Source organism: Streptopelia decaocto, assembly GCF_964273445.1.
Source record: "Streptopelia decaocto genome assembly, chromosome: Z".
In the NCBI taxonomy this organism is placed as follows: Eukaryota; Metazoa; Chordata; class Aves; order Columbiformes; family Columbidae; genus Streptopelia; species Streptopelia decaocto.
The window spans coordinates 67483486-67509541 of NC_138657.1; the positions used below are offsets into that span (position 1 = coordinate 67483486).

Here is a 26056-nt window from a genome sequence, read left to right on the forward strand (position 1 = left end):
TCCGTGCACACATATATACACACACGCGGCTCCGAGCTGAGCAGCGCCCTGCCCGCAGCTGCCGGCCCGGGACGGCGGCGCTCCGCTCCGGTGAGTGCGCTGCCGGCGGGCACCTCCCGGGACAGGGACAGCGGGAGGGGGGACAGGACCCGCCTGGCCCGGCTCCGCCCGGCCCGCGGAGCGTGGCCCGAACTTTTTGCGCGGAGCGGCGCTCTGGGGCCGCAGCAGCTCCCGCGTCCTCCCGGCGGCTCCGCCATAGGCGCAAACTTGGAGGCTCGGTGGCGGAGTTTGTGGAGGAGAAGCAGGAGGTGAGGGCGGCAGCTGCGGGGCTCGGCGGGCGCGCAGCGCGGGGGCGGGAGGGCCGGGCAGGGCGCGGCGCTGGTGGCGGCCGGAGGAGGAAGAGGGTCGGTGCTGATGGGGAGCTCCGGTAAGAAGGCGCCAGCGTCTTAAAAGTTAATTACGGGAAGCTGGGGGGCGGTTTAGGTCTCGGGGACAGCGGGAGGCAGCGATCAGCAGGCTGCAGGCGTTTGGAGTGGGCGCACACCTGCCTGCAGCCCGGCTCTCGCTCGGTGTGCCCAGCTGCTGCAGCCGCATCAGCTGCTCCGAGGAGCAACAGTTACACCAACTTAACGTGTGGCTTGGTAACAGAAACCGGGTTTGTTGTGTTGGCTGAAGTGTCGTGGTTCTTCTTCTCGTCTTTCGGTGAATTGCTAAAAACGTACACGTTAGTCGGTAGCTGAGTTTAATATGCCGAGTGCACTTTTTCATTTCTTTAGTGTGGAAAGATTTTTCTTTCTTTTTATTTTTCTTTACGGAGAAATAAAAAGTAACAGAACAGCAAGGGTCTGTCAGAAATACATGGGTGTTTTTTTCCACGAGGAGAGGCTTCTCTCTCATTATGGGGTGAAGAGACATGAATGTTGGAGTGAGGCTTGTGGAAGGAGACTTTAAGGGGAACATCTCTTGATGTTGATTCATCTGCTGTGTCCCATCTGAAGATCTGCCTCACTGAATATTCTCTGGCTTGTTGCAAAGATCTGGTCCATAAATCAGCCTGTTTCATTTTGAGTTAGCGAATTTGCTTAATACTGACCTTTTATAATAAAGAAACTTCCTTAATAGTAATCTTTTTTCATTTGATAGCCTGGGAGAGACGCAGCTGAGGGGTAGATATGGTAGATAAACTTGCAGCTGGCGTGGAGGCAGTGAACAGGAAAGAGCTGCTTGCTATCTTTCAGACCAAGAGCTACAATGGTTGAGTGATTCTGGAAGACAAAAGATAAAAATCAGTGAGAGAAAGTGGGTTTTTACACAAGACTCAGGTCAGCTGTAGATTTTTTTGTCCCCCTCTTCCCTCCCCTCTGCCTAGTTTACTGGATGTCAGAAAACTTACATGGGTTCAGAAGCAACTGAAAGGAAGAAATAGACATTTCATGAGAAGTAGAAAGTTGTAAGCCCTGGCTTTGTAAACGGCTGAGCTGTAAGGGAACAGAATCTGAAAGAACATGCGAAGACGACGTTGGAAAGTACTTGTTTTCCTTCTGCTCTTTCTCCTCTTATCAAGTATCAGTTCTTGGTTATTCTGATGCAACATCCTGGGCTGGATGGGCCCTATGGATGTGATGTGCCTGTTCTTCCATGCACGTAGCTTTTCTGAGATAGTCGTGGAAATGGAAGTGAATTGCTACTATATATGTACATCTGTGATTTGGGGTCTTATGTATCTGATAGTGGCTGGTTTTGGTCTAGTTCTTATGTATTTTTTCTGTATGCTCCTCAGCTGTAAAGGCATTTGAAATTCACTAGCAACTCTGGCTAATGCTTTTTGACACATGATTAGTATAAGTGAGCAGTTCTTAAGGCCTACAGCTTTTTGAAAAGCAGTAAAGGTGATAAGGGACACATTCAGATTTGCATTGCCTGTTTTGGCACAAGACTTGTTCTGGGATTACACTCGGGATGCAGGAAAGGGGACCAGACACTGAAAGCTGCTTCTGAACTGGGTTCTGAGATTTTGTGGATGATAAGCTATACTCTTCTTAAAAATGCTTTGTTGGCTGAGACTAGATCCCTGAACTTCTGAATAAGTTGCCCAGGTGAGCTGGGAAGAATTAAACGAAAGTAACATTTTAAAAGTGCAAAGGGTCAAAGCCACGTGCTACCATTAGGTATAGAGAAATTGGTAAGTGCTGATGTATAGGATTCAGGGACACCCAGAAGATGTTGAAACATTGGTTGAGAGCAAACAGGTAAGTCCAGAGGTTGTTGATTGTGGATCTTGTCAGCCTGGCAGCTGTTTATCCTGTCCAGGTATGGCTGAGGGCATCAGCATGTGTCCACAAGGTACAGTATGATTTCCAGAAGCTTATGGCCATGAACTGGATGAAAATGGAGCATTTTCAGGTTTCAGGAAAGGGTAATGCAGAGATTTTGAAAATGTGTTGGCTGTTGGTCAGAGCTAGGAGTAGAGCACCAGGGAGGTGCTGCTGCACCTGCTCTGCCTTTAGTCTTGGTGGTTACTGTGTACCTATGTGGCAGAATGACTTCAGGTAGGATGTGGGTGAGGAGCATGGGCTGTCCTGATGTCTGCTGATGAAGCAAGCTTGGTGTCACTGACAGATGATGCTTAAGAGGACTCTAGCAGGAGCTTATGGCGTTAGCGTAGCTGTTACAGCTACAGAAAAGCGTCAGGAGTCATACGGTGGCTCCAGCTTTTGAGGTCGCCCAAGAAATATCAATAAAGGAACTAAGAGACACAGCAGATGAGTCACAAAAAGCTCATTTCTGTGACATAAACTGCAGGGTGCTGAATTCAGCAGGGGAGATAAGTTTTGCGTAACACTGTCAACAATTCAAGTCTTATCAGACCTCTCATTGAAAAAAATGAAGAAGGCTTCAGCAGGATTTGCAACACGACCCTCTGCTTTAAGTACAAGAGGGACAACTGTGAAGAAAGAGGAGTTCTCTAATTGCATCATGCCCAGAAAGATGCATCGTTGGGTAGAGGACAGGGTGCACATCAGCCCACTGGAGATCCACGCATCCTCGTGCTCTGTTGCGTTGTCTAACTGCGATGTGGCTTGCGTGCTGCAGCTGGCAGCTGGCCCGGCAGGATTCCCTGGTGCTAAACAAAGACCTTTTCCTTTCGGATTGATGTTGCAGAGCGTGGTTGGCCTGTGTGTGTTTCTGTGGTGCATTGTTGTTTGATGGAACTGTCTTTCTGCATGCTTGCTTTTCAGGCAAGGACAGGCCAGCACCCTCAATCTTATGCAAAAGATACGCAGCTTTTGCAGAACTTTTCCAGTTCAGCATGTGCTGGGGGCTTTTGCCTCACAGAAAATTCCCATAATATCTCTATTTCTATGTTACTAATTTTTTTTTTTTTGTCCATTAATAACATTGGGTACCGTTGCCCACTGTACCTCCCCATCACACTGAAAAAGGGTAAAGTTGACCCAGCTACTGTCAGGCCACAGCATGTTTTATGTATACAGGGATTTCCAATTATTAAGCAGGGAATTCAGAAACTGTTCTCTCTGTATGAATTTGCTGTGCTGGGCCCATCGACCTAAGGCAGGACTGCAGGTTCCCATGGATCTGCTGCACCTAGACTTCTCCTTGGAGCTTATGAGATTCAACCTGCTCCTGCCACACTGGAGAATGGAGCATAAATGTTATAATAAGCTCCATAGTACAGAGATGTGCAGTTTATATATCCATACAAGCTGGAGGGCTGCTGATGAAGAGGAGGCTGGTATGCACAAGACTTTGATTGGAAAGTGGATGGGGAGGTGGAGAATGCTAAATATGCTTTAGGAGTACCACTGCTGTGCTTTCCTTAAGGGATGATACTGTGGTATTTGTTTGTGGCACATGCAAGTAGTACAGTGTCTAGTTGCTCAAATTTCTTTGTAACCATTACCCATGCAAAGCTTAGGTATAATAGCACAAAAATATATTCTTTGCCATCTAAGAGACCTTGTATACTTACGTATAGGTGAACGTATATTCACCTTACTTACGTATAGGTGAACTTGCAGTGCAGATCATTGTGTCTAAACAGAGCTTCAGAAAGTATCTCCAGCACTGTGGTCATACCCGTAGTCCAAATTTCTGGCCTTCGGTCAGTGGGAAAGCTCTCTATCTGTGGAGTTAGCAAGGCCCGTGAGATCGGTCTTGGTGTCTGAACTGCTGTGTGAAACTTGAACTTGGTGAAGTGTTTGACAGAGACCCCTCAGATCTCAGCGCTTTCCTGCCTTTCCCCAAGTCCTCTTCACCCTCCCATAGAAGAAAATTAGGTTGCTTTGATGTGATCTGTTCTTTTTACAGTATTTTGTTTTTCCCCCATCATGTTGGTGCTTAGGAATGCTATGCAAATAAACAAAAAAATAGGCTTGTTATACAGACAGTGGCTTCTACAGCTTATCACACAAAGCCTTCATACCCACTACTTTTCAGCTAACATTTTACACTTCTCTTTCTTAATCTTTGCAAGCAATGATGTCCCTGCTGCTTCGATACGTCCGGCTGCATACACGCTTGAAACACCGATAAAGCTGAAGGCTGCGGGCACCGGCAGGATGGAGCAGACGCAGGGACTTTGTTCAACCACTGAGCTGGCTGTGCCCCTGTCGATCTTCTGGGACAGAGCGTCCTAAAGAGCTCTGCAAGGAGAAGAGACCAAAGCAAAGTCCAGGAGGTAGGTCTGCAGCTCTCCTTGAAATGATCTCGCTGGTGTCACAAGCGGAGACTTTGGTGGTGAAGGCTTTGACGTGGGGGAAGTGACTCGAAGCGGGTGATTTACAGCGGGGGCTCACAAACAAGGGCCTCACGAGCAGCTTAGTGGAGAGGTGAAGGAAATGGAGAATTATCTTGCACTTTTAATGGGAGCTTTTCAGCAGCACAGTGCAGTTTCTCCTGCCTCCCCATCTAACAGGAAACTTCCACCCTCTTTTATGGTGCTGCTTCTTGCCAATGTACACAAGTTCTGGTCCTTTGGGCCCGATTTATATGCTGTGCGGTAGTTTGAGGGGTAAAGATTAACCCTCTCTCCACTGTAGTAGTAGTAGTATTTTAAACTGTCATATGAGTCGGAGTAGAGCTGTTAAACTCTGCATTTCCCCACATTAGGAGGAAACTCTAGTTACCGAGGTTTGTGTGTTTTAAAAATATTTTTTCTTTTTCTTTTTTTTTTTTTTTTAATCTTGACTCCTGCCTTCATGGTGCATTAAATCCCTGGCAAACATGGATACTCCCGTCTCATAAAGTCAGATAATTTAAATATGCAATGTGTAAGCAATCAGGCTTGAGAATTTCCATGTCCAACTATCCCTGAGCTTTCTAAACACTTCCTTAACAGGGCTGCAAATCATCTGACCGTCACGACAGAATAGTTTGGGATGTACCAAGTGATTTGCTGAGAGATTTTTTTTCTTTCCAGGCCTCCACCAGAACAGCTTCCATCAAAAGTTACTGCAAAGTGGTTCAGATTAGTTGGGCATGCAGAGGAGCCAGGTTCATTTATGTTTTGTGATGCTGTCTTCTTGCATGAGCCTTGCATGCCTCTTTTCCTGGCTAGAAAGCAGAGACACAGGCTTTCTTTTCCTCCACACATCCCTGGGACATGGCCATGCGGGAATTAATATTCAGTATTTTACTGCAGTTATGGGGGTCACTGATGAACTGGAGGCAGCTAGAAAAGAGCATCCAGCCTTTTCTAAAGCACATCTGGAGAGCTGGGACTGAGTGGTGCAGACAAGCAAAACAACGGTGAGCCCAGCAGGTTCTGTTAGGAAATGCAGGTCTGTGTATCCCATGTGATGAAGAGTCTTCATGACAAAGTCGTTTATGATACCCATACCTGCCATACCTTTGCTGAACCCGTTTCCCACGTGTCTGGTGAGAAGCTGTCTCTCTTCTTCCAGAAGCACAAAACAGGCTGTGGTAAACTGCAGGTTTTTGTTGTTGCTGTTCCTTGGGTCACTGTGTTGTTTTAAGTCATCAGGCTCTTAAAATGGGCAGGCTTATCATTTAGTTAGAGTCAGGTCTGAAAGTAAGGGCATATTTTTCCACATTCCACATATTTTCACCATTAGAGGTCCATAAGGCAGCAAGTAAGTAATTGTAGTTACTTAGTTCTTTAGTTGTCCATCATTTAGAGGAAATGTAAGTATTACATCAGGGAGGCCGAAGCGAGGGGTTTAGCTGTGTGGAACGAGGCTGGTAGTGGGTGCCGTGGTGTTGCAGGTGCACAGGCTGAGGCTCCAATGCAGGGGGAGTGGGTGGAGAACCAGACAAACTTGATAGAATCGACTGATATAGATTCAATGCCACTAAAAAGAAGTCCTACAGAAGCTCCGCGATCCCTATCAATAGGCAATTTTGCAGTGGAAATAAGCAGCTAGTAGCAGTAAATACAAGCACATTAATAAAGTAACTTTCCCAGCTAGCAGAATTGAATAATCAAGTAGAGTTAAAAGTTTAACACAGAAAAAAAAATCACTTAGCAAGGTACATCATTACTTTTCTCTTTCCCCAGCTTCCTGGGAATACTGTCTCCTCCACCTTCCCAGATACCCATTAAGTGAGTTGATTTGTATAGAGTAGGGGGAAAACCAGAAGGAGCTAACTGTCTTTCTGCAGAGCTGGTCCTGCAAACAACTCGACCAAGTTTGCATTGCTGTGGGAGCAGGTGTGTGTTAAGCAAACAGATACATTTTATCAGGGAGAACTTTTTCCAAAGTGCTTTTGCCTGGAGGAGAGGGAATTGTTCCTGTAGTTCCTGCTATTATATGATAATAGTGTTGGTTGCTAAAATACACTGTGACCTGGTTTCCAAGGAAAGGTTTTGCCTCAGGTGCCTTTGAGGGATGGGGAAGCAGCAAGTCAGAGAAAGCACCTGTTTTGCTGCTCTGGTTGATTTTTTGTTGTTAATGCCGCCTATTTGAAAGCACTTGGTCGCATTGATCCCTCCATCCATTCTCCTCTTGCAACATTTCCCAACCTCTGTTCTCAGCACCCGTTCCCTTTTTATGTGTTTAACCCAAGTGATAAGCAAGGAGCCCGGTTCATGCTGTGGATCGACAGAAGGGCTTCTGCGCGGGAGAGAGAACGACCTGGTGGGGTAGGAGCACTCCTGCTCCCCTGCATCCGCTTCCTCCGTTTCCTCTCCTTCCACAGACTTGCATAAGACTCAACCTTTTAATTTAGCTCTTGCCCTGTGGTAAGCGCAAAAGCAGTTTGCCCCATGACGGCATTTGTAGTCAGTTCTGTGTATTTCAGATCCACCTGTCTACTCGCAGCCCGAATTTTCCAAGAATCTCTTTTCTGGTAGCAGCCAATGTCTTGCGACTCGCTGCTCTGGGTTAACCGCTCCCAAGCTGATGTGAAAACAGATACAGAGATGGTACCCACCAGCTGGCGTGACACCAAAAGTCGTTTGTGGCTTCTCTAGCTATCTGTGGAGAGTCACATACCCCTTTGGTGGGTAGTGCCAAAGTAGATATGAAGTGGTGTAAACCCGATAGGGCCAGACGTTAAGGGAGATCGTGGCTTTTGTTTTGCTGTAGCTCAGTGTACTTGGTGGTTGAGCTTGGACTTTTGCTTACCTACTGAGTAGGTCCTTTAGGAAGGACTGGCAGAGCAGGGGGGCCAGCAGACGTTGGCCGATACATACCTTGTGTTCCTCAGGAAAGGTGTGATGCGTTGGTTGCTGCAGGCAGACAGATTACAAGCTTCCTCAGCCCTGCCTGCATGTTCTGCTGCTGACCCTGTTGCTTTCAGCACTGTCTGGAGTGCCTTTCCCGCTCTGTGGGGCCAGCCTGCTCTGGGCAGAGATTCCTCCAGTCTCTCTGGACAAAACCCAACCTTCAAAGGAGGATTTTCTTCCCTCTGTCTGCAGGGAGGCATCTGGTGCTTCTTGGCCCCACCAGGCTCTTGGCTTTCTGTGATGGACCCAGGTGGTTATGACAGCTCCATCCTGCGGGCAGCATCCAGAGAGCTTGTGGGCTCTGTAGATCCACCTGGCAGCTTCTGCCTTTAATCACTGAAGTGATTGTGTTTAGTGGAGAACATAATAGAATATAATAGAAAAGACACCACGAGGAAAGGGAATGAAGCGCTCCGGAGTTGCAAAATTCATTGTGCTCTCAAACAAAGCGGTTGACGAGTTGTTAATAAATCAGTGGGATCTGAATACGGACAAACCTCCGCAGTGCATAGGAAAGGTTGGAAGAAGACCACAGATTTTAATGAGGTCAGTGATGCATTTGCCCTTTTTGGACCAGTTAAGGCAAACTCTTCATTGAGTACTTTTTAATTACAAATTATCTCTACCTAAAGTAGCTTGTCTGAACTGTCACTGTTCTTCATGGTTGGTTTTGCCCCATAGGAGTCTTTGCTGGGCGGGGAGAAGGAGAAAAGAATCGATGTTAAAATGTAGATATCCATGGGTTTTTGTCTTTCGAGTTAAAGAAAAATTACCTTGAATAGCATGCCTGTTACTTTAAAATATCAGTTTTTTGGAAACTGCTTTATTCCCAAAAAGTCTTTTTCCAGTGGCCATATGAGAGTTGTCTGCAAAATAAGAAGAAAAGCTTCTGGAGGGGCTGGGGTTGCTTTTTCAGTACTGTCCTTTTTTTTTTGCAGCAAGACGTGCAGTCAGTTTCCGTATTTCCTGATTTGTACTGCTGATATAGGGATGCAAGAGGTGGTTGACTGTGTGAACTGCAGGTTAAAACTTGCCACGCAGAGTGAGAGGCAGGTCAGAGTTGGTAATTTGTTCCTGCTCAGGGGGTGGAAGGAGCTGCAGACTCCTCCTGTACAAGAACGACTTTGGCATCTGAGTTGCGTGGACTGGGAGCTGCTGTTGCTGCGTGTACACGCGGTTTTTGGAAACAGCAGAAACAATAGTGTGAGAAGCAGCAGTAGAGCCCTGAGCTCTCTCAGGAACTAGGGCTCTCCATATGTAAGTCATTAGAGTCTTAGCACAGTGGAAATGCTCCTCCAGAGAGGCAGCAGAGCCCAGAGCCTGCCAGTTTCTCTGCGCTGCTGAGGGAACCTGTCTGTTTCTCTGGGTTGCTCGAATTGCTACTTAACCCTTTGTAGAGGGCTGGCCTCAGGGAAGTCTGAAGTGGCTGTGACCCTGGTGGGTATGAGATGTTGGAGATGAGCCAGAGCAGGAGTTTGGTTCTCCAGGCTGGCTCAGGCTTGTGCTGACCAGAGCAGTTTCCAGTCTGGGATGCTCTGGGATGGAGGAGTTGCTTGAGTGTTACTGTCAGAGGGTCAGGGTTGGTGCGGTGCTCCGGTACCCAGAGCGCTTCACACTGACCATGCGTTGCAAATAGAGCTGGTGGAGCTTGCAGTGCTAGCACAAAAGCCGGGGTCTTGTCCTGGCTCCTGTTTGTTGGGGCATTGACTTCCCTAGGGATGGCTCATCCAGCTTGTGTCACAGCCTGTGCTCTGGGACAAACTGATGGTACTTTCCAGTTCCTTATATCTTTCCACCAGCTGCAGAGGGACCCCTTAGTTTGACAAACACTGGGCAAGGTGGGTCTCACATGCGTGGTACCAATGACCAGGATTCAGGACAGTTTCTATGCTCATTTTGTTCAAGTCCAAATCCACAAGCACTCTGAGTAATTTAACCACAATGAGTTCTGCTCTCTGGTGTAAAATATTCCTAGATGTTGTGGGACAACCTCAAGCAGTCCGATGGAAATGTCCCTGCCCGTGGCAGAGGTGTTGGACTAGATGACCTCTAAAGGTCCCAACCCAAACCAGTCTGTGATTCTATGAAATAATACATGGTGGCGTGGTTATTTAGTTTCTTGGTAGGAGTGAGGTTTTAAACTTGCTTTTACTCTGAAGGAGTGGGTGTACACCTTGTAAAAATGTCATTCTTAATAAACTAACTTGCGTGCTTGCAGGAGGCTCTTCAGGGCAGAAATTTGGACCACCACGTGTCATGATGTACAGCCTCGGGTGGTTAATACATGATTGTTCTGTTCCTCCTCCAAATCAGAGCATCAGCAGCTCCTGTTTTCCTTTCAAGGGCCATAAGCCTGCAGGGAGGTGGGCTCAACTTTGCTCTACTACTCTTTATGTGTGGTGTGCTCTCCTCCATGGAAGAGATGGGCTGGTAGGAGGCATCCTATGCTACCCCAGCTATGCGGTTCACCATCCGAACTGTGACAATTTATTTGATCGCCTAGCGCTGAGAAGATGCAGCAGTTTAAAAGGTCCACTTTTCCAGTGATTTGGTCAATACAGTGAAGTTCCAGGTAGGCACATTCAAAGCTGGTTTTAATCTAGCTTACACTGCCGTTGTTTCCACAGCGCCTTAGATGTTCCGTGTTACAGAACTATTAATTATACAAATTAAATAATGTAGGAGAGTTACAGGCTTCACTTGCAATGACCGTGCTATCTGTGTGATAGTGTGCAGTGGCCTTAGTGTGTTTAGATCAGAATGTGACAAAACTGACAAAGTATTCAGGTGAAACCGTAGAAAAGCTTTTTAGGCACGCAGGTCAGGACTCCCTTTTAAGCTTTGCCTTGCAGGCCAGGATTGCCCCTACAGATTTTTACAGAAGAGAATGATGCAACCTCTTTTTTCTTATGAAAAATGCAAATGAAGAAGCAAACATTGCTCTAATCCAGCTTAATTTTGACGAAACAAAAAGGCTGAACTGCAAAACAAGCCAAAGCTTGGATTTTTGCCATCTCTGACATCTCCTGTTCAAAACTGTATTTCTTTTAGAACTTCTTAAAAAATTCAGTTTAAATAAAAAAAAATCTTAAAATAGGAAATGTTTCTTTTGAGTTTGAAAGAAAGATATTGACTTGAGGCAATGCGTATATTTTTCAGGAGTGCCAGTGAAATGCAAAAGCACCTGGTTGTTAATGTGACTTATAGAGTGGGGTGTTTGGAGTTTTCTGACAGGGTTGCATCTGCTGTTAGCAGCACACCTGGTCTTTGCTTAACCCTCTCAGGGATTGCCTTTGACATTTCAGTGTCACAGAAGACAGGTTAGAGCCTGCCTGTCAGTCTGAAGAGTTGTAATAACGCCTGTGGTTTGTGAGTGGAAGCTTTTAGCTGGGCCCTTCCACAGCCACTGTGCTGTGCTCACACCTCAAGCCCAAGAGGATTTCCTCATCTTCCCAACATCTTCACCTATTTTGCTTTTGTAATTGAATCCTGAGTGGTATGTGTGGGTTTATAAATAAAGAAACCTTTGACACGGCAATCTTTGCAGCTGAGAGCATGATCTTTGAGAGGCTAAGAGCTGCAGTTGATGCTTGGGGGCTGGATTCTTTGCCTTCATCCATCTTTTCTGAATGTGAGCAGCAGTAGTGAAGGGAGAGCCCCTGCCCAGATTTAATATTTGTGTGTGTGTGTGTCTTGCGTTATGGTGCTAGTGACAAAGGAAACGCAGATTTCTCCAGTCGAGATCTTCAGATGAATTTCCATGGATTAAACTTTGATGTAACAAACTGGTAATGAGTTTGTTAATCAGACTGATACACATGTGGGTGTTTGTTCTTGGCCAACATGGAGAGGGTAAAATCTGGGAGGTTTAGCGAAAATGTGATGCAGAAAGAGAGCAGGAGAATTTCCCTGGGAAACAGCGTTTATGAAAGGGCTGTGTAACTCAGGGAGGATCTGGACAGAAGTCCTGTGCCTAGTGAAGACCAGAGGCTCCTGCCTTCCTTGAGTGCTTGGCCACGCAAACTCACCCCATTCATGTTTGCAGGATTTGAGGTGACTCCTGGAGGGATGGGATGGGGACAGGCAGGCACGGGAGAAAGTCACCATCCGGCGGCTGTGTTCTTGTGCTGCCTCCTGGCACATCCTCCTCTCAGCACTGAAGAGCAGAGTCCCGGAGCCCAGACTGTGCCAGGTTGTCATGGGAAGGACAGAGGAAGGAGTGGGGTGCTGCGGGTGTCGCTTCCTTCTGATAGAGGGGTGCCTGGTCTGTTATACGTGTGACATGCTGCAGTCTTTGCTTACAGTTTGTGATGTGCCCACAGTAGGGTTTTGCATGCTTTTGGGTACTCTGCAGCTTCACTGTCTGTTAATTTATGTTTACAGATTACCGGAATAAGATTCAGTAGTTTACAAGCAGGAGCAACAATTTTTCTCAGGACGGTAGACTTCTGCACATCTGAATGCTAGCGACTGTGAGTGACTACTGAGGCAACAGGTCTTTACACGTATTTCTCTGTGATCAGACCATACTTCACTTCTCCAGACCTTCACTGTGTTACCCAAAATATAGGTATGCATGTCTGTAGACAAATATGTGTTATTTCACAGAATGTCAGGGATTGGAAGGGACTTCAAAAGATCATCCAGTCCAATCCCCCTGCCAGAGCAGGAACACCCAGATGAGGTTACACAGGAATGTGTCCAGGTGGGTTTTGAATGTCTCCAGAGAAGGAGAGTCCACAACCTCCCTGGGCAGCCTGTTCCAGTGTCTGTCACCCTCACTGTGAAGAAGTTTGTTCTCAAATTTAAGTGGAACCTCCTGTGTTCCAGTTTGTACCCATTGCCCCTTGTCCTATCATTGGTTGTCACCGAAAAGAGCCTGGCTCCATCCTCGTGACACTCACCCTTTATATATTTATAAACATTAATAAGGTCACCCCTCAGTCTCCTCCAAGCTAAAGAGACCCAGCTCCCTCAGCCTTTCCTTATAAGGGAGATGCTTCACTCCCTTAATCATCTTTGTTGCCCTGCACTGGACTCTCTCCAGCCGTTCCCTGTCCTTCTGGAACTGAGGGGCCCAGAACTGGACACAATATTCTAGATGTGGTCTCACTAGGGCAGGGTAGAGAGGAAGGAGAACCTCTCTTGACCACTGTTCCTATTTCCACACTCTCTCTCTCTTCCCCAGTTGCTCCAAGTCAATAGAAACCAAGGTCTAATTCTAGTGTATGTCCTTATGCATGTTTTCAAGCATGCTTTTGCCTTCAGATTGGCCTTCCATCTCAGAACTTTGTTTAGCTGGTGTTAGCTTGGTTCATAAGTTTCAGCACTTTCTGTACACAGGGGAGAAAGCTTATCCTTTAGTTTCACGGGTTTTAAAGATTTTTATGAGTGCTGTGTGACCCGCAGGAGATGAGATGTGCACGCTAGATTGAAGCATACAGGAAGGAGTGGAGCTCCACTGTCTGCTTGAAGAGTGCCAGGTGTTCTCTGGTCCTCCTGCAAGCCCAGCATCATTGCCTTAGGCACACACAGGCAGCTGAGCTTGGCTGGAGAGCACCTTGAAGGCGAGGACCGAGAGTTTCAATTTTGAGAGTGGTATGGCTCAGCCTTTGCTCAGCTCCCTCTGGAGAGTTTATTCCGCTAAGGCACATGCAGCATCCAGCAAGTGGAGGGACTTGATCTGCAGCTGAACTTTTTAGCAGGGTGTGAAACTCTCTCACCACCCTCCTTGTTCCTTCTTTTGTGTCATTGCGCAGAGTATGAATTTGTGCAGAGTATGAACAAGAGAGTATGAATTTAATGTGGTAAGGATGGAGCAGGAGGGACAGTGGGATATTTGTAACAGTGAACTGCACTGCTGGAGAGAGGCTGGAGTGTTTAAGAGTGGCTGGGTCACACATGGCCTGATTCTGTCTGGACCACTGTGGCAACAGTGATATGTAGTAGTAAAAAAACCCCAGAAAGCAACAAACATACACACAGGGCTATGGATGTAATTGCTGCATCCTGATGCTTTCATCTGACCAAATGCTGGTCAGGATCACAGGATCACAGTATCACAGTATGTTTGGGATTGGAAGGGACCTCAAAAGATCATCTAGTCCAATCCCCCTGCTGGAGCAGGAACACCTAGGTGAGGTCGCACAGGAACATGTCCAGGCGGGTTTTGAATGTCTCCAGAGAAGGAGACTCCACAACTTCCCTGGGCAGCCTGTTCCAGTGCTCTGTCACTCCTACTGAGAAGAAGTTTCTTCTCAAATTTAAGTGGAACCTCTTGTGTTCCAGCTTGATCCCATTACCCCTTGTCCTATCATTGTTTGCCACCGAGAAGAGCCTGGCTCCATCCCCATGGCACTCACCCTTTATATATTTATAAACATTAATAAGGTCACCCCCTTAGTCTCCTCTTCTCCAAACTAAAGAGACCCAGCTCCCTCAGCCTTTCTTCATAAGGGAGGTGCTCCACTCCCTTAATCATCTTCGTTGCCCTACGCTGGACCCTCTCCAGCAGTTCCCTGTCCTTCTTGAACTGAGGGGCCCAGAACTGGACACAATATTCCAGATGTGGTCTCACCAGGGCAGAGTAGAGGGGAAGGAGAACCCCTCTCAATCCACTAACCACCCCCCTTCTAATACACCCCAGGATGCCATTGGCCTTCCTGGCCACAAGGGCACAGTGCTGGCTCATGGTCATCCTGTTGTCCACCAGGACCCCCAGGTCCCTTTCCCCTACACTGCTCTCTAATATGTAATCTCCCAACCTATACTGGAACCTGGGGTTGTTCCTGCCCAGATGCAGGACTCTACACTTGCCCTTGTTAAATTTCATTAGGTTATTCCCCGCCCAACTCTCCAGCCTGTCCAGGTCCCGCTGGATGGCAGCACAGCCCTCCGGCGTGTCAGCCACTCCTCCCAGCTTGGTGTCATCAGCAAACTTGCTGATAGTACACTCAATTCCCTCGTCCAAATCGTTAATGAATATATTGAATAATATTGGCCCCAGCACTGACCCCTGGGGCACTCCACTAGATACTGGCCTCCAACTAGGCTCCGCACCATTGACTACCACTCTCTGGCTTCTCTCCCTAAGCCAGTTTGCAACCCACCTCACTACTCTATTGTCTAGACCACACCTCCTCAACTTAGCTGTGAGGATGCTGTGGGAGACTGTGTCAAAGGCTTTACTGAAGTCAAGGTAGACAACATCCACCGCTCATCCATCCACCTTGTTACATTCTCATAAAAGGCTATGAGGTTGGTCAAGCATGACCTACCCTTGGTAAAGCCATGCTGACTGCCCCCAATAACCCTCTTATCCTTGATATGCCTTGAGATGGCACCAAGGACAAGCTGTTCCATTACTTTCCCAGGGACAGAGGTGAGGCTGACCGGTCTATAATTACCCGGGTCCTCCTTCTTGCCCTTTTTGAAGACTGGAGTGACAGAGGATCAGGGGAACATCCTCCATAAAAAAGGGATTCAATGTAGGACCTGAGATTTCTCCGAGCTCCTTAATTTCTTCCTCCTCTGGGACTTTGAACCATGTTACCAGAGTCTTTTGGATTTCTATGACCGCTTTATATGGCACAATAGTACCTTGGGGCTGGCAATACTGAAAACCATAGGAATATTCAGGGAGCTGAGAGTGGATCCTTTGCTCATCAGTTGCGAAGAGGGAGTCCTCAGTGCTGTCCAGATGATTTGGTGCACATGTGGTGTAGCTGTGGACCTCACTGGGCTGCAGTGGCTTAGGTAGGTAGTTTCAGGCAGGGAAGCATGGCACGATGGTGCTTTTGTTTGTTTGCCTAGAAACGGAATGTTTGATGCTGGGTGGAATCTGGCCTGGGCTACCATAGGTAGATGGTTCTCTGAGCAGTGGAGGAGACGTGGGGTTTGTTTCCCCTTCCCTTATATTTTCGCTGGTTCTCTTTCGGCTTTTTGAAGGAGCTCAAGAGGAAGGAAAGATCCACTCCCTGAATGAGGTGATTGCTCTTCAGCCAGGGGTGGTACGGGTTGTCCTTGGCACCCAGGGAGACCAATGGCCTGGGGCACAGTGTGGGCTGCACACGGAGATCGTGCCACACAGGTCTGCTCCCTCCGAAGATCAAACGGGAGCAAGTTGGCCATGTTCCCCTGTGCAGGACTTCCATCACATGGCTGGAAACATGGCTTTGATTAGGAGTGGCTTTTGAGAGCAGATTTTATCAGGAGCATAGGTACAGGAAGGAAACAGGTAAAGCAGAGACCTGAATTAGACACTGAGCTGGGATTAGTTTGAGAAGTGAAGGAAAGCACCTGCTGGCTAAGGGGGAAGGTGGGATTTTTGGCTTTCTGATAATGGTGCACTGGGCAGATAGATCTTTTTGTTTGTTAGCATACCTGGAGGCTGTTTGTAAAACCTGCAGAGAGCTGCTGAGTTCTGGCTTCTACAAAATAGGTACATGTTGGCTCATTCCCTTCACTTCTTAGGTCTGTACCTGGTACCCCCAGGTGAAATGAGGAGGTGGCATTTCCTTCTCCTTTCTGTTACCTGTGGAAGAGTAATATCAAGCAGAAAGAGACACAGAGAAGTGAAAGGTCAGAGAGAACAGACTAATAAAGCAGCTCTGCCTTGACTGGCTGCATTTTGACCAAAGCTACACTTGCAAGACCTGACATTGGTGGGAATGCCAAAGATGCCCAAGTTATTTTTGCAGAAAGTGTTCCATGCACAACTTCAGTACTTGATTTTACATGCATCTGTGGGATCTGCAGGCATCTGAGCCATTTGTGGTGGTCCCACCATTTTGTTCCAGCCAGTAACTTCAGCTGGAAACTGGGGAAGAGGGGGAGGGAAGCCCCAACATTTGGTTTGGAGGACTCATTTTGATATTGCATGTGGAAGCAGAGCTCCTGCTGAGGTCAGTGCAGTTGAGGAGAATAAGGCACAGTGTTACAGGTGTTTGCCTTACCCTCATTGCGGGAACTGAAGCAGAAGGGTTGTGTTGAGCCACCCGTCCACCCAGCTCTAAAGCAGGGACTGTCTGGGGACTGTTTTGCCTTGGCATCATCACCTGTTGAGGCATGCAGGGCATGAATGATGGGGGGGACACAGACAAGCTGTCTGCTGCCCAGGGAACCTCTTGTTGCTGTTACTATGTACCATTGTATCAAATAACCTTTTTTATTTGCAAATGATGGTGTTATTTGGTGTCAAAGTTTCTCTGGCCTTATAATGGCCTGGCATAACTTTTACAGCAGGTTACAGGGGCGCTTCTGCTGATTGTGCACTTCCAAAGTTTCAAACCCAATAATGGGTCTGAACATAAGCTGACAAAGTGGGCAGGCATTTCCCTCCCTCAGAAGCATTCTGGAACAGCTCTTCTCATTAACGTTTATAAATATGTAAAGGGTGAGTGTCACGAGGATGGAGCCAGGCTCTTCTCGGTGACAACCAATGGTAAGACAAGGGGTAATGGGTTCAAACTGGAACACAGGAGGTTCCACTTAAATATGAGAAGAAACTTCTTCACAGTGAGGGTGACACACACTGGAACAGGCTGCCCAAGGTGGGTTGTGGAGTCTCCTCCTCTCTGGAGACATTCAAAACCCGCCTGGACACATTCCTGTGTAACCTCATCTGGGTGTTCCTGCTCCAGCAGGGGGACTGGAATAGATGGTCTTTCGAAGTCCCTTCCAATCCCTGACATTCTGTGATTCTTAGAAGAAAATATTGGAGGCGTTCAGTTTAGAGACAAAGTAGAGTTTAGTTTAAGCTAAGTAGAGATAAGTTTAATGCTGCACCTGGATGTAGACTTGTCTCATTTTAATTCAGGGGTAGCAACAATGCTGCTTGCACTCAGCTGGTGAAGTGAAATTATACGGAAAGATCACTGTATTTTGCTTTTATGATGGTAATATCTCAGTCGTTAAGTTGCTACAGAGGAATGTTATTGAATACTGTGCTGCATTAAAAGGGGCCACGTCTGTGTTTTTGCGGTCACAACTGAGGTTTTGTCAGGCAGCAGAGAACAGGATCGATGCGCTATTGCTCACTGCTACCCCTCCTGCCTTCAAAAGGTTACGTTATACTCGTTCTGGTGAAAGTGCTGTCTTCATCCACCTCTTTCTTCACGGCAGGTTAGCAGTATTTTCCAGAAGAAATCTGGACACGGGGGGACTTTGGGCTTGTCAGACTCTGTTGGGAGAGGATGATAAGGAAATTAATTTCCCCTTGGACATCTTCATGGACCAGTCCCAGTATTAGAGGCAAAGAGGATGCTGTGACTGAACTCTAAATGTTTCGGTTTAATGCATTATTTTTTAAAAATACTAATATCTGCCATTAAGTGCATGTTCTTCGAAGACTTGCAAAACATTCCTTTGCTGCTCCCATTGAATCCCTTGGAGTTACTCAGGAAAATAAACAATCCTTCTTACTCACTTAGAGAACAGTCATGTTTCTGCCAGTGCAGGTGTCACTGTACTTCAGTTTGTGACTCATAAGAAATTTAAAAAAGATTTGGAAAATAAACAGTGGAAGTATTGTTCTAACACTCTTATTTAGCTGGAAATAATCTGAAACCGGAGTTATTTTATTGACCTCAGTCAGCTAGTTCAGGGGAATGAATCATAACATCAAAGATTCTGAAGGAATGAAGTCCTTGCTTATTATTGTGGGAAAATCTGTCTTTGAATTAACATCGTAAGACGATACCATAGATTTACAGTGTCCAGTTCTGCTAAAATGGTGTTTATGCTGTGGGCAGCACATCTTTCTTAGAAGCCGGAATTGTCTCCGATGCTTTGTTCCTGATTGAAAATACCATCATGTCTCTGTTTTCTTACAGAATGAAGAGGCGCAAGTGTCCCAACAAATGTCCTGCACGAAGGAAGATCCTGATCCTGTGTGTTACAGGGTGGCTGATTGCACTGCTGAAACTCCTCCATGCCGAAAGACACTTTTTCCCCTCTAAGGGCATTTATTTGGTTGAGCACTTTTTGAGCACTTCTTCTTACGTTAGGAACAGGTATTCCTATCTTCGAAATGACTTCCAGTATGAAATTAATTGTTCATCAATATATGAGCAAGATCCCCTTGAAATTGGCAAGAGTTTAGAGATAAGAAGAAAAGAGATAATTGATTTAGCTGATGAAGATGTTGTAGCAATAACAAGTGATTGCCACGTGTATCGTTCACTTAGGAAATACCACCTAAAACCGGTTTCTCCAGAGGAAGAGGATTTTCCAATTGCCTATTCTTTGGTTGTTCACAAAGATGCAGTAATGGTAGAAAGGCTCATACATTCACTGTACAGTCATCAAAATATTTACTGCATTCATTATGACCAAAAAGCAGCAAAAAGTTTCAAATCTGCTATGAACAATCTTGCTAGATGTTTTCCCAATATTTTCATTGCATCAAAGCTGGAGACAGTGGACTATGCACATATTTCAAGGCTGCAAGCAGATTTCAATTGTTTGTCTGATTTGATGGAGTCTTCAGTTCCCTGGAAGTATGTTATTAACTTGTGTGGCCAAGATTTCCCTTTGAGATCAAATTTCCAGTTGGTTGCTGAACTGAAGAAACTCAGTGGAGGAAACATGCTGGAAACTGTAAAGCCAAGCAGTAGCAAAAGAGAACGATTTACTTATCACTATGAACTTATGAAAGTGCCTTATGAATACATGCAAATGCCGGTAAAAACCAACATTTCCAAGAATCCACCACCTCATAATATTGAGGTATTCGTAGGCAGCGCCTATTTTGTTTTGAGTCGAGCATTTATTCAATATACCCTTGAAAGCTCTCTTGCAAAAGATTTTTTTGAATGGTCAAAGGATACTTACTCTCCAGATGAACATTTCTGGGCCACTCTTGTACGTGTTCCTGGTGTCCCTGGGGAAGTTCCAAGGTTGGCCCAGGACATAACAGACCTACAAAGCAAAACTCGTCTGGTGAAATGGAATTATCTTGAAGATGATTTGTATCCTCCGTGCACTGGTACCCACCTTCGCAGTGTCTGCATCTATGGGGCTGCAGAATTAAGATGGCTTCTGAATTATGGGCATTGGTTCGCCAATAAGTTTGACTCTAAAGTAGACCCTGTCTTGGTAAAATGTTTGGCAGAAAAACTGGCAGAACAACAGAAAGAGTGGGTATATTTGTCCTCTGATAAATATTTTCTGAACAAAATTTCTATGAATGCCTCGCTATAGCTGTCTTGTCTTCCTTGTTGTCAGTACAATGTTCTGTTATAGCACAGCGCGTACAGTTCCTCTGCCTTGACCTGCCACAGGATGCGAGCAAGTGAAACATCCGTTCTGCATAAAGTTCAGGGCCCTGGAGAACGAGTGCCCAGCCATTTATTTATGAAAAGTCATGCCTCTCTGATTAACTGTTACATAACTTACCACATAATCCTGTAATTGTTCTTCAAGGTGATTCTGAGGGGATGAGATTTGCTTTTGGAGGCTCTGGTGATGTCTGTCCCAACGGAGTATTTCAGAAACATGTTTTGCATCAAGTGTCTTTGCCTCTTTCCTAAGAAACTCTTAACACATCTGTCTGCCTGTCCCCTTTTCCTGCACCTTTGTTTTTCTTAAAGGTATGAAACAAAGACCTCTGTATCTGCTACCTCAGGAAAACTGGAAGTGCCCACCTCACAGACAAAACCAAGAGATCAACATGACACCAAATGAGCCGCGTGGCCTCCCTTGAAGTCCCAGACTCCCTGTCTGTGGGAGCCAACAAAGATCTTTGCAATGCGAAGATAACTGGATCATACACGGGAAGGAAGATCCTTAGATACTGCATTGCACGTAGCATCGTTCTCTACTCCCAGCTCGTCTGTGTGTTGCTTTTCTTTCTGTGAAATGTGTGCTTAGGCGTCATGCCATGCGTATGAAGTCAGTTGTGGTTGATTGAAACAGAATTGTGTACTGTTATTCTTCAAAGGCAGTACATAAGCATGTCCCGAGGGCAGTCTCTGCAGCCCCTTAGAGTAGATACCCATGCCAAAAGAGGTCCATCTTAATTTATCTCTCTGCCAGTAGAAATATCCTCCTGTAAAATCCTAGTCCTCTTGAGAGAGTATTTCTACACACAGTGGATAACAAGTGCTATTTCTATTTAGCATTCAGCAATGTGGTGCTACATTGAACTGCGAAACGTGCGAAGTCGAATGGTAATCCTCAGCATAGCCATATTGCAGAAACGAAGACCCGGTGTAGAAGTGTCTTTCTGTGCAGGCCTCACACTGCCATGATCTCAGGCTGACAGGTGCCTGAGCGAGCCCTGGTTCAGCTGTGAAGCAGCTGTGCCCCAACAGCCTCTGCTGCTTCTGCTGGCCAAGTGGTCTGGGAGCCTCTTTGCAGCTGGGCTCCCCATGCTACAGCATCAGGGGAGTGTTCGTTATTGTGAGGGTCTCTGCAGAAACTCTCTCAAGGGGAATGTGCCCACTGGCATTTTGGAGGTTTCTCTGGAGCGTTGCTCTGGCACAGGTTTGGTTGCGGTGGTGCTGGTGGACCCAGGGTTCTGGCTTGCTCCATGCCACTGTCCCATTTCTACCCATCTGGCTTTTATTAAGAGGCCTCTTCCCACGGGTGACTTCAGGATATCTGGTCTTATTGATCCAAAAATTGCTGCAATAATGACCATGTCCCGTACCCACAAGAAATCTTCGATTCTTATGTGAGTTGAAAGAGCCAAGTAATTTTTTGGTCTCAGTTTTTCTTTATAACTGTAGTCATGGTCAAGTCATCTGTGGTTTAAGATTGGGTTTGAGAATGCGTTGTGGGCCTTTTCTCTCATTCATGACACTGATTTCCTATGAGACCTCAGATAAGTTATCTGTTCTGTTTCAGCTCTTCCAGCTGTAAAATGGGAACAACAATGTTGTAGTATTTTGCTAAGCACTTAGAAACCTATGGGTGACATCTGTTACGGGTTGGTTGTGCAGTACTAATTGCTTATCAAACTATTTATGAATTCTGTGAACACACAGGTCAAGTATTTCTTTGATGTACTGTTTCTGAAATAAATGGGGATTATTTTTAAAGTGTGTGTTGCTTACTTCAGTGACTTGCCATGTCTGCTGGGAGATGTCCTGACTTGATGTGATTTCTAGACACTTTGTAGATTATGAGATATTGACAGTATTCACAGATTCATCCATCAGTGCTTATATATAAACTATAAAGTTCCCACATGTAAAAAGGTTTAAAACAAAAGGATGTTAGGATCCTAGCCTCAGCCTTCTGTATACATAACTGATGTTTAATGATATACTGAATTTGTTTTATTTAGTTAAACTGGCTTTATGTATGCATATGCATACATCTCCATTTGTGTTCAATTTCAGTGGTTTGCTCTACCATAAATTTATAACCAAAATCCACATTAAACTTAACTGAAGTAAATAATTTTAATCAACATGCAACTTTTTGCTACTTTAGCTGAATTGGATTGAATGATACCTGTAATTTAACTAGTCTGAAATAAGGCAGCTTGTACATCCTAGGTAGGGAAGAAGTGGATGCAGAGATGGTGCAGTGTGAGGCAACATCACCCATTAGACAGGTACATTTGCTGGCTGGGGAAGTACAAGTTGTATGGGCACAGCTGCAACTTTATGAAGTGCAGATTTTCTAATTTATTAGAGATATTCCTGTTTTTTTTGTAGGTAACTTTAAAGGCTATTCAAGCTTCTAGAAGGGCTGTTGACAAAAATCATGGGCTCACTCAGACTGGAAGATCATCTAGCCCAGCCGCCTGCTCGTGATAGGATCGACACTAAATTTGGGCTGGGTTTCTTGAGCTTTGTCCCAAGGAGTTTTGCAGATCTCCAAGAAAGATTCTGCAGCCTCGTGGGGCAAGGTTTTCCAATGTCTCCAGGAAAAAGTACTGCCAAAATATAAGTTCCTTAACTTTTCAATAATTTTCTTGCTGTTTTTTGACTTTGCATTCAGCAATATAGATGCCATACTGATGCTTGTACCATACTTAAGTAATTAAAATGCAGGAGTGAGGAACAAGTTTACAACTTACCTTTGACTTCAGAATCTTTGTTGTTTACACAGGTAAGTCTTTCTTTGCTGAAAATGGAACTTGAGGCATGATCTGCAAACAGCTTTATTTCTGAGAAAACAGGCTGAACCTAGCTTATGGCAAAGCAAATATGAAGTTTTGCTTGGGCTGGAACTTAGATTACAGGCAGTTATCTGTCATTCTGCTCTCACAGGGATTTTTGTTTTGCCTTAGTTAAGCTCAGATGTCCCTTTCCTCCTCCCCTTCCTCGCTTCTGAAAAAAAGATTCCTCTTGTAAATTATTTCACAAATTCAAAATGCACGTACATTTGCACGTATGGGATGGTTGTCTCTGTCTATGTGCTGCTGAAGCAAAGCAGTGCTGGGTTTCTTCCACCCACCCTGCCCCGTGCTGGCCGCGTGGAGCGGCCGGACTATCAGATAACCTGATATTCCTGTGCAGGAAGGATGGGTGGGCGGGGTGCTAGTGCTGCTCCTGGCTGTCAGCGCTGGTGTGCGGGTCCAGACCGCTGTTTTCTTAGTGTTTGAAAACAGCAAAAATGCTGAATGTGTTCTAACATTAAAAAAAAAAAAAAAAGTGAGGAAGAAAAGGAAATTATGAGCTTTAATGAAGGAGATGCAGAGATATTTGTTCAGCTTGTCTTGCTAATGGATTTATTAGGCTGGATGTGGAGTCAGGAGGATTATAAATATAAATGCCCGACTATGTATTTTGTTTGATGTTGGAATAAAAGGGTGGGAAAGACTAGAAATTAGACCCCTAACCTGTAATGGTAATCAAAATGTACTTAGCCTGTTGACCATTTCTGTGGCTGCCATGTCATTACTGTGGCATTTGAAGCAGAATGTATAAACGTAAGAAAAACAGTGCGTGGGCAGCAAATGTAGAGTATATGTAGCACACAAGTGTGTGTTTACAGTATGACCTTGATTTTTGTTTCAGGTATAATATCTGTTTCTATTTATTGTTTTTACAGAACTCATGTCATTCTTAGTGATGATAGCTTCCACCCATGCAGAAATGATTCTTCAGAACAATGTGATCCGTTAGTAATACACAGTAAGACTGTATTGAAAGTACTCCAGTGCTCTTTGGTATTTCAGCCTGATAGTTGAAAACTCTGTCCTGGTCCTGTTTTTTCAAAACTACTGGGCTCTTTGATTTTTCTATGGTTAAAGAATGCTATTCCTTATAGTACCGATCCTTCTTAGATAAGGGAGAAAGCAAAAGCCATGAAACTTTGGATGAGGCATTTTCTCAGGTGAGACAGGAAGGAGCCAGACAGTATATTGTAAAAGATGACAGAGACAATACTATTGCTTGCTTCAGAGCTGCCATGTATGCATCTTAGCAGTGATTTGCTTAGGTGGAAATACTAACAAATAGCATGGTTGCTGCTGCCATCTCTGATTGAGGTAAGCAAGACTTGAGTTAATACATTTTGAAAATGAAGATCATTTAGGAAAAAATTCCTGGAGCCTGTATCAGTTTGTCTTGTGAAAAAAAAAAATAGGTGCTCTCAATAATTTACTGCAGATTGACTATTGAGTTATAAAAAGACTCAGAAGGCTGCGCTAGTTGCATTGGAGAGGGCAGAAGAAGTAGTCTCTGCTTTTTTTTCTCCAGGCAGGTCAATGGTTTTTAGTGATGCTTTCTGTGTTATCTGTTGAAAGCAATATGAAAATGTGGTAATTGGAAAAACTAATGACTGACTTGGACCTTGCATCTCAAGTGTTTGCTAGAATACGTATGAGTTTATTTAAAAGGCTCTTCCGTGGGCTACAGTTACAGACTACATTCTGATTTAATTAAAGCAACAGCTTTTCTCTTGCTGGGCTTCTTTTCTCTGCCTGAGTTTCTTCTCTGAGACAGAAAGGATGGCAAGCCTAAGCTTTACCCAGGGCAATGAGACAATTAGAGAGTATACAGAGACGCTGCAGGTGGCATGTTTCCCATCATAACATAACAGCTGCGAAGTGAGAATAACTGCATCTTATACTTTAGATGTTCAAGTCTCCATTTATTCACAAGCGCAATAGGAATTGGAAATAATACAGTTGGAAGTGACTATATGCAAATATTTTAGCACTACATTTCCAGGGGCCATAGAAAGTAGGATGAAAGATACAGGTGGTATGTGTATTTTTATCTGACACATGGAAAAATTAGCTGTAGGCAAACTGCAAGACCTTCCAATTAGTGGAAAACTAGGAGTCCTCCTACAGAGGTTTGAAATGGCGGAATTAAAGGCATCACCTTATTTTCTCCAAGAAAGGTTATGCTTGCTTTTGTTTCCTATGGTTTCTTAACTTTTAATACAGCAGTGTCGCTCCTTTCTGACCTTAAGATACCCATATTAATTAAACTTAATCATTTACCTCTCATTTACTCAAAGCTGCTTTGTATTCTGTAACTTGCTTTCTGTCTCATAACAGGTCTAAGGGCTCTTGGTAGAATCAACGTGTGGCATGGGTGAATTTCCATTTAATTGGCTTTAGCGGGACATGTGCCTGTGCTCAGCCACCCTGAGCCTGAACAAGTACAACAGTTATGAGCTTCCATCCCTAGGAGATTACCTATATTTTACTTCACTTGTATTTCTAGGGAAAATTGTCAAAGGTATCCTTTATTCCTATGCCAAACAACTTTTTTCTCTTGTCTTGAATTCTGCTTGGTACAGGGTATATATTACGAAGTTGTCTCAGGAAGGTGCATCCAAAGAAGGAAAATTATGTGCATCACCAAAATGGAGGAAAAAAAAAAAAAAAAAAAAAAAAAAAGTTGGTTTGGAAAAGTCATTTCAAGTGATTGAAGAAACAGATGATGCTGGGACTGAACAGAGATAAAATACATACAGCTGTTATATCAGCCAGTTGGAGAATCACAACCCTGACTTTGTATTGCTAATAATGTTCTTAAAAATGCACTTGTATTTCCAAGTTTTTGCTGAACTGGGATGTGAATGCCTGCAATTAGCAAAGCTTCATCCCTGTTCTTTGCAGAACAGAGCTGTACCCTGTGAAAGCACGAGCAGGTTTAGGTGGTGTATTTCTTTGCCAGGACTCAGATTCCAGCGTTCCTGTAAGGCAGAGCAGAAACAGAGAAGCATCTGGCCATTGGCACTCAAGTGATGAGACAACACAGCGTCCTGAGGACGGGGCTGCCTCCAGGAGCTGAACTGCAGCAGCAGGCAGCCCCCTCGGCTGGCAGAGCAAACACTGCCTCTGTTTCATTCCATTAGAGCACAACACCATTATAATTTCCAAGACCAGCCGGCTAATTGTATTATCTGTGTTGTTTTCATTGGCTGAAGAGT

The 26056-nt window shown here is 45.1% G+C and overlaps 1 protein-coding gene across 3 annotated transcripts; it reads left to right on the plus strand.

The window, feature by feature from the left end:
* On the plus strand, window positions 1-21733 carry GCNT4 (glucosaminyl (N-acetyl) transferase 4). 3 transcript variants are annotated; one of them, XM_082075465.1, is made up of 4 exons: window positions 1-308; window positions 4496-4699; window positions 12092-12278; window positions 18541-21733. In XM_082075465.1, exon 4 carries the CDS (start codon window positions 18542-18544, stop codon window positions 19907-19909), a length of 1368 nt encoding a protein of 455 aa, XP_081931591.1. In that variant the 5' UTR covers window positions 1-308; window positions 4496-4699; window positions 12092-12278; window position 18541; the 3' UTR covers window positions 19910-21733. The 3 variants fall into 3 exon arrangements, with proteins under 3 accessions (XP_081931591.1, XP_081931589.1, XP_081931590.1); XM_082075463.1 differs by lacking the exon at window positions 12092-12278; XM_082075464.1 differs by lacking the exon at window positions 12092-12278 and having other exon boundaries at window positions 9-90.
* The last annotated feature ends 4323 nt before the right edge of the window (window positions 21734-26056 follow it).

Excerpts from the sequence above, each read along its gene's own strand:
- GCNT4 (XM_082075465.1), top strand. The coding sequence starts at position 18,542 with ATGAAGAGGCGCAAGTGTCCCAACAAATGTCCTGCACGAAGGAAGATC.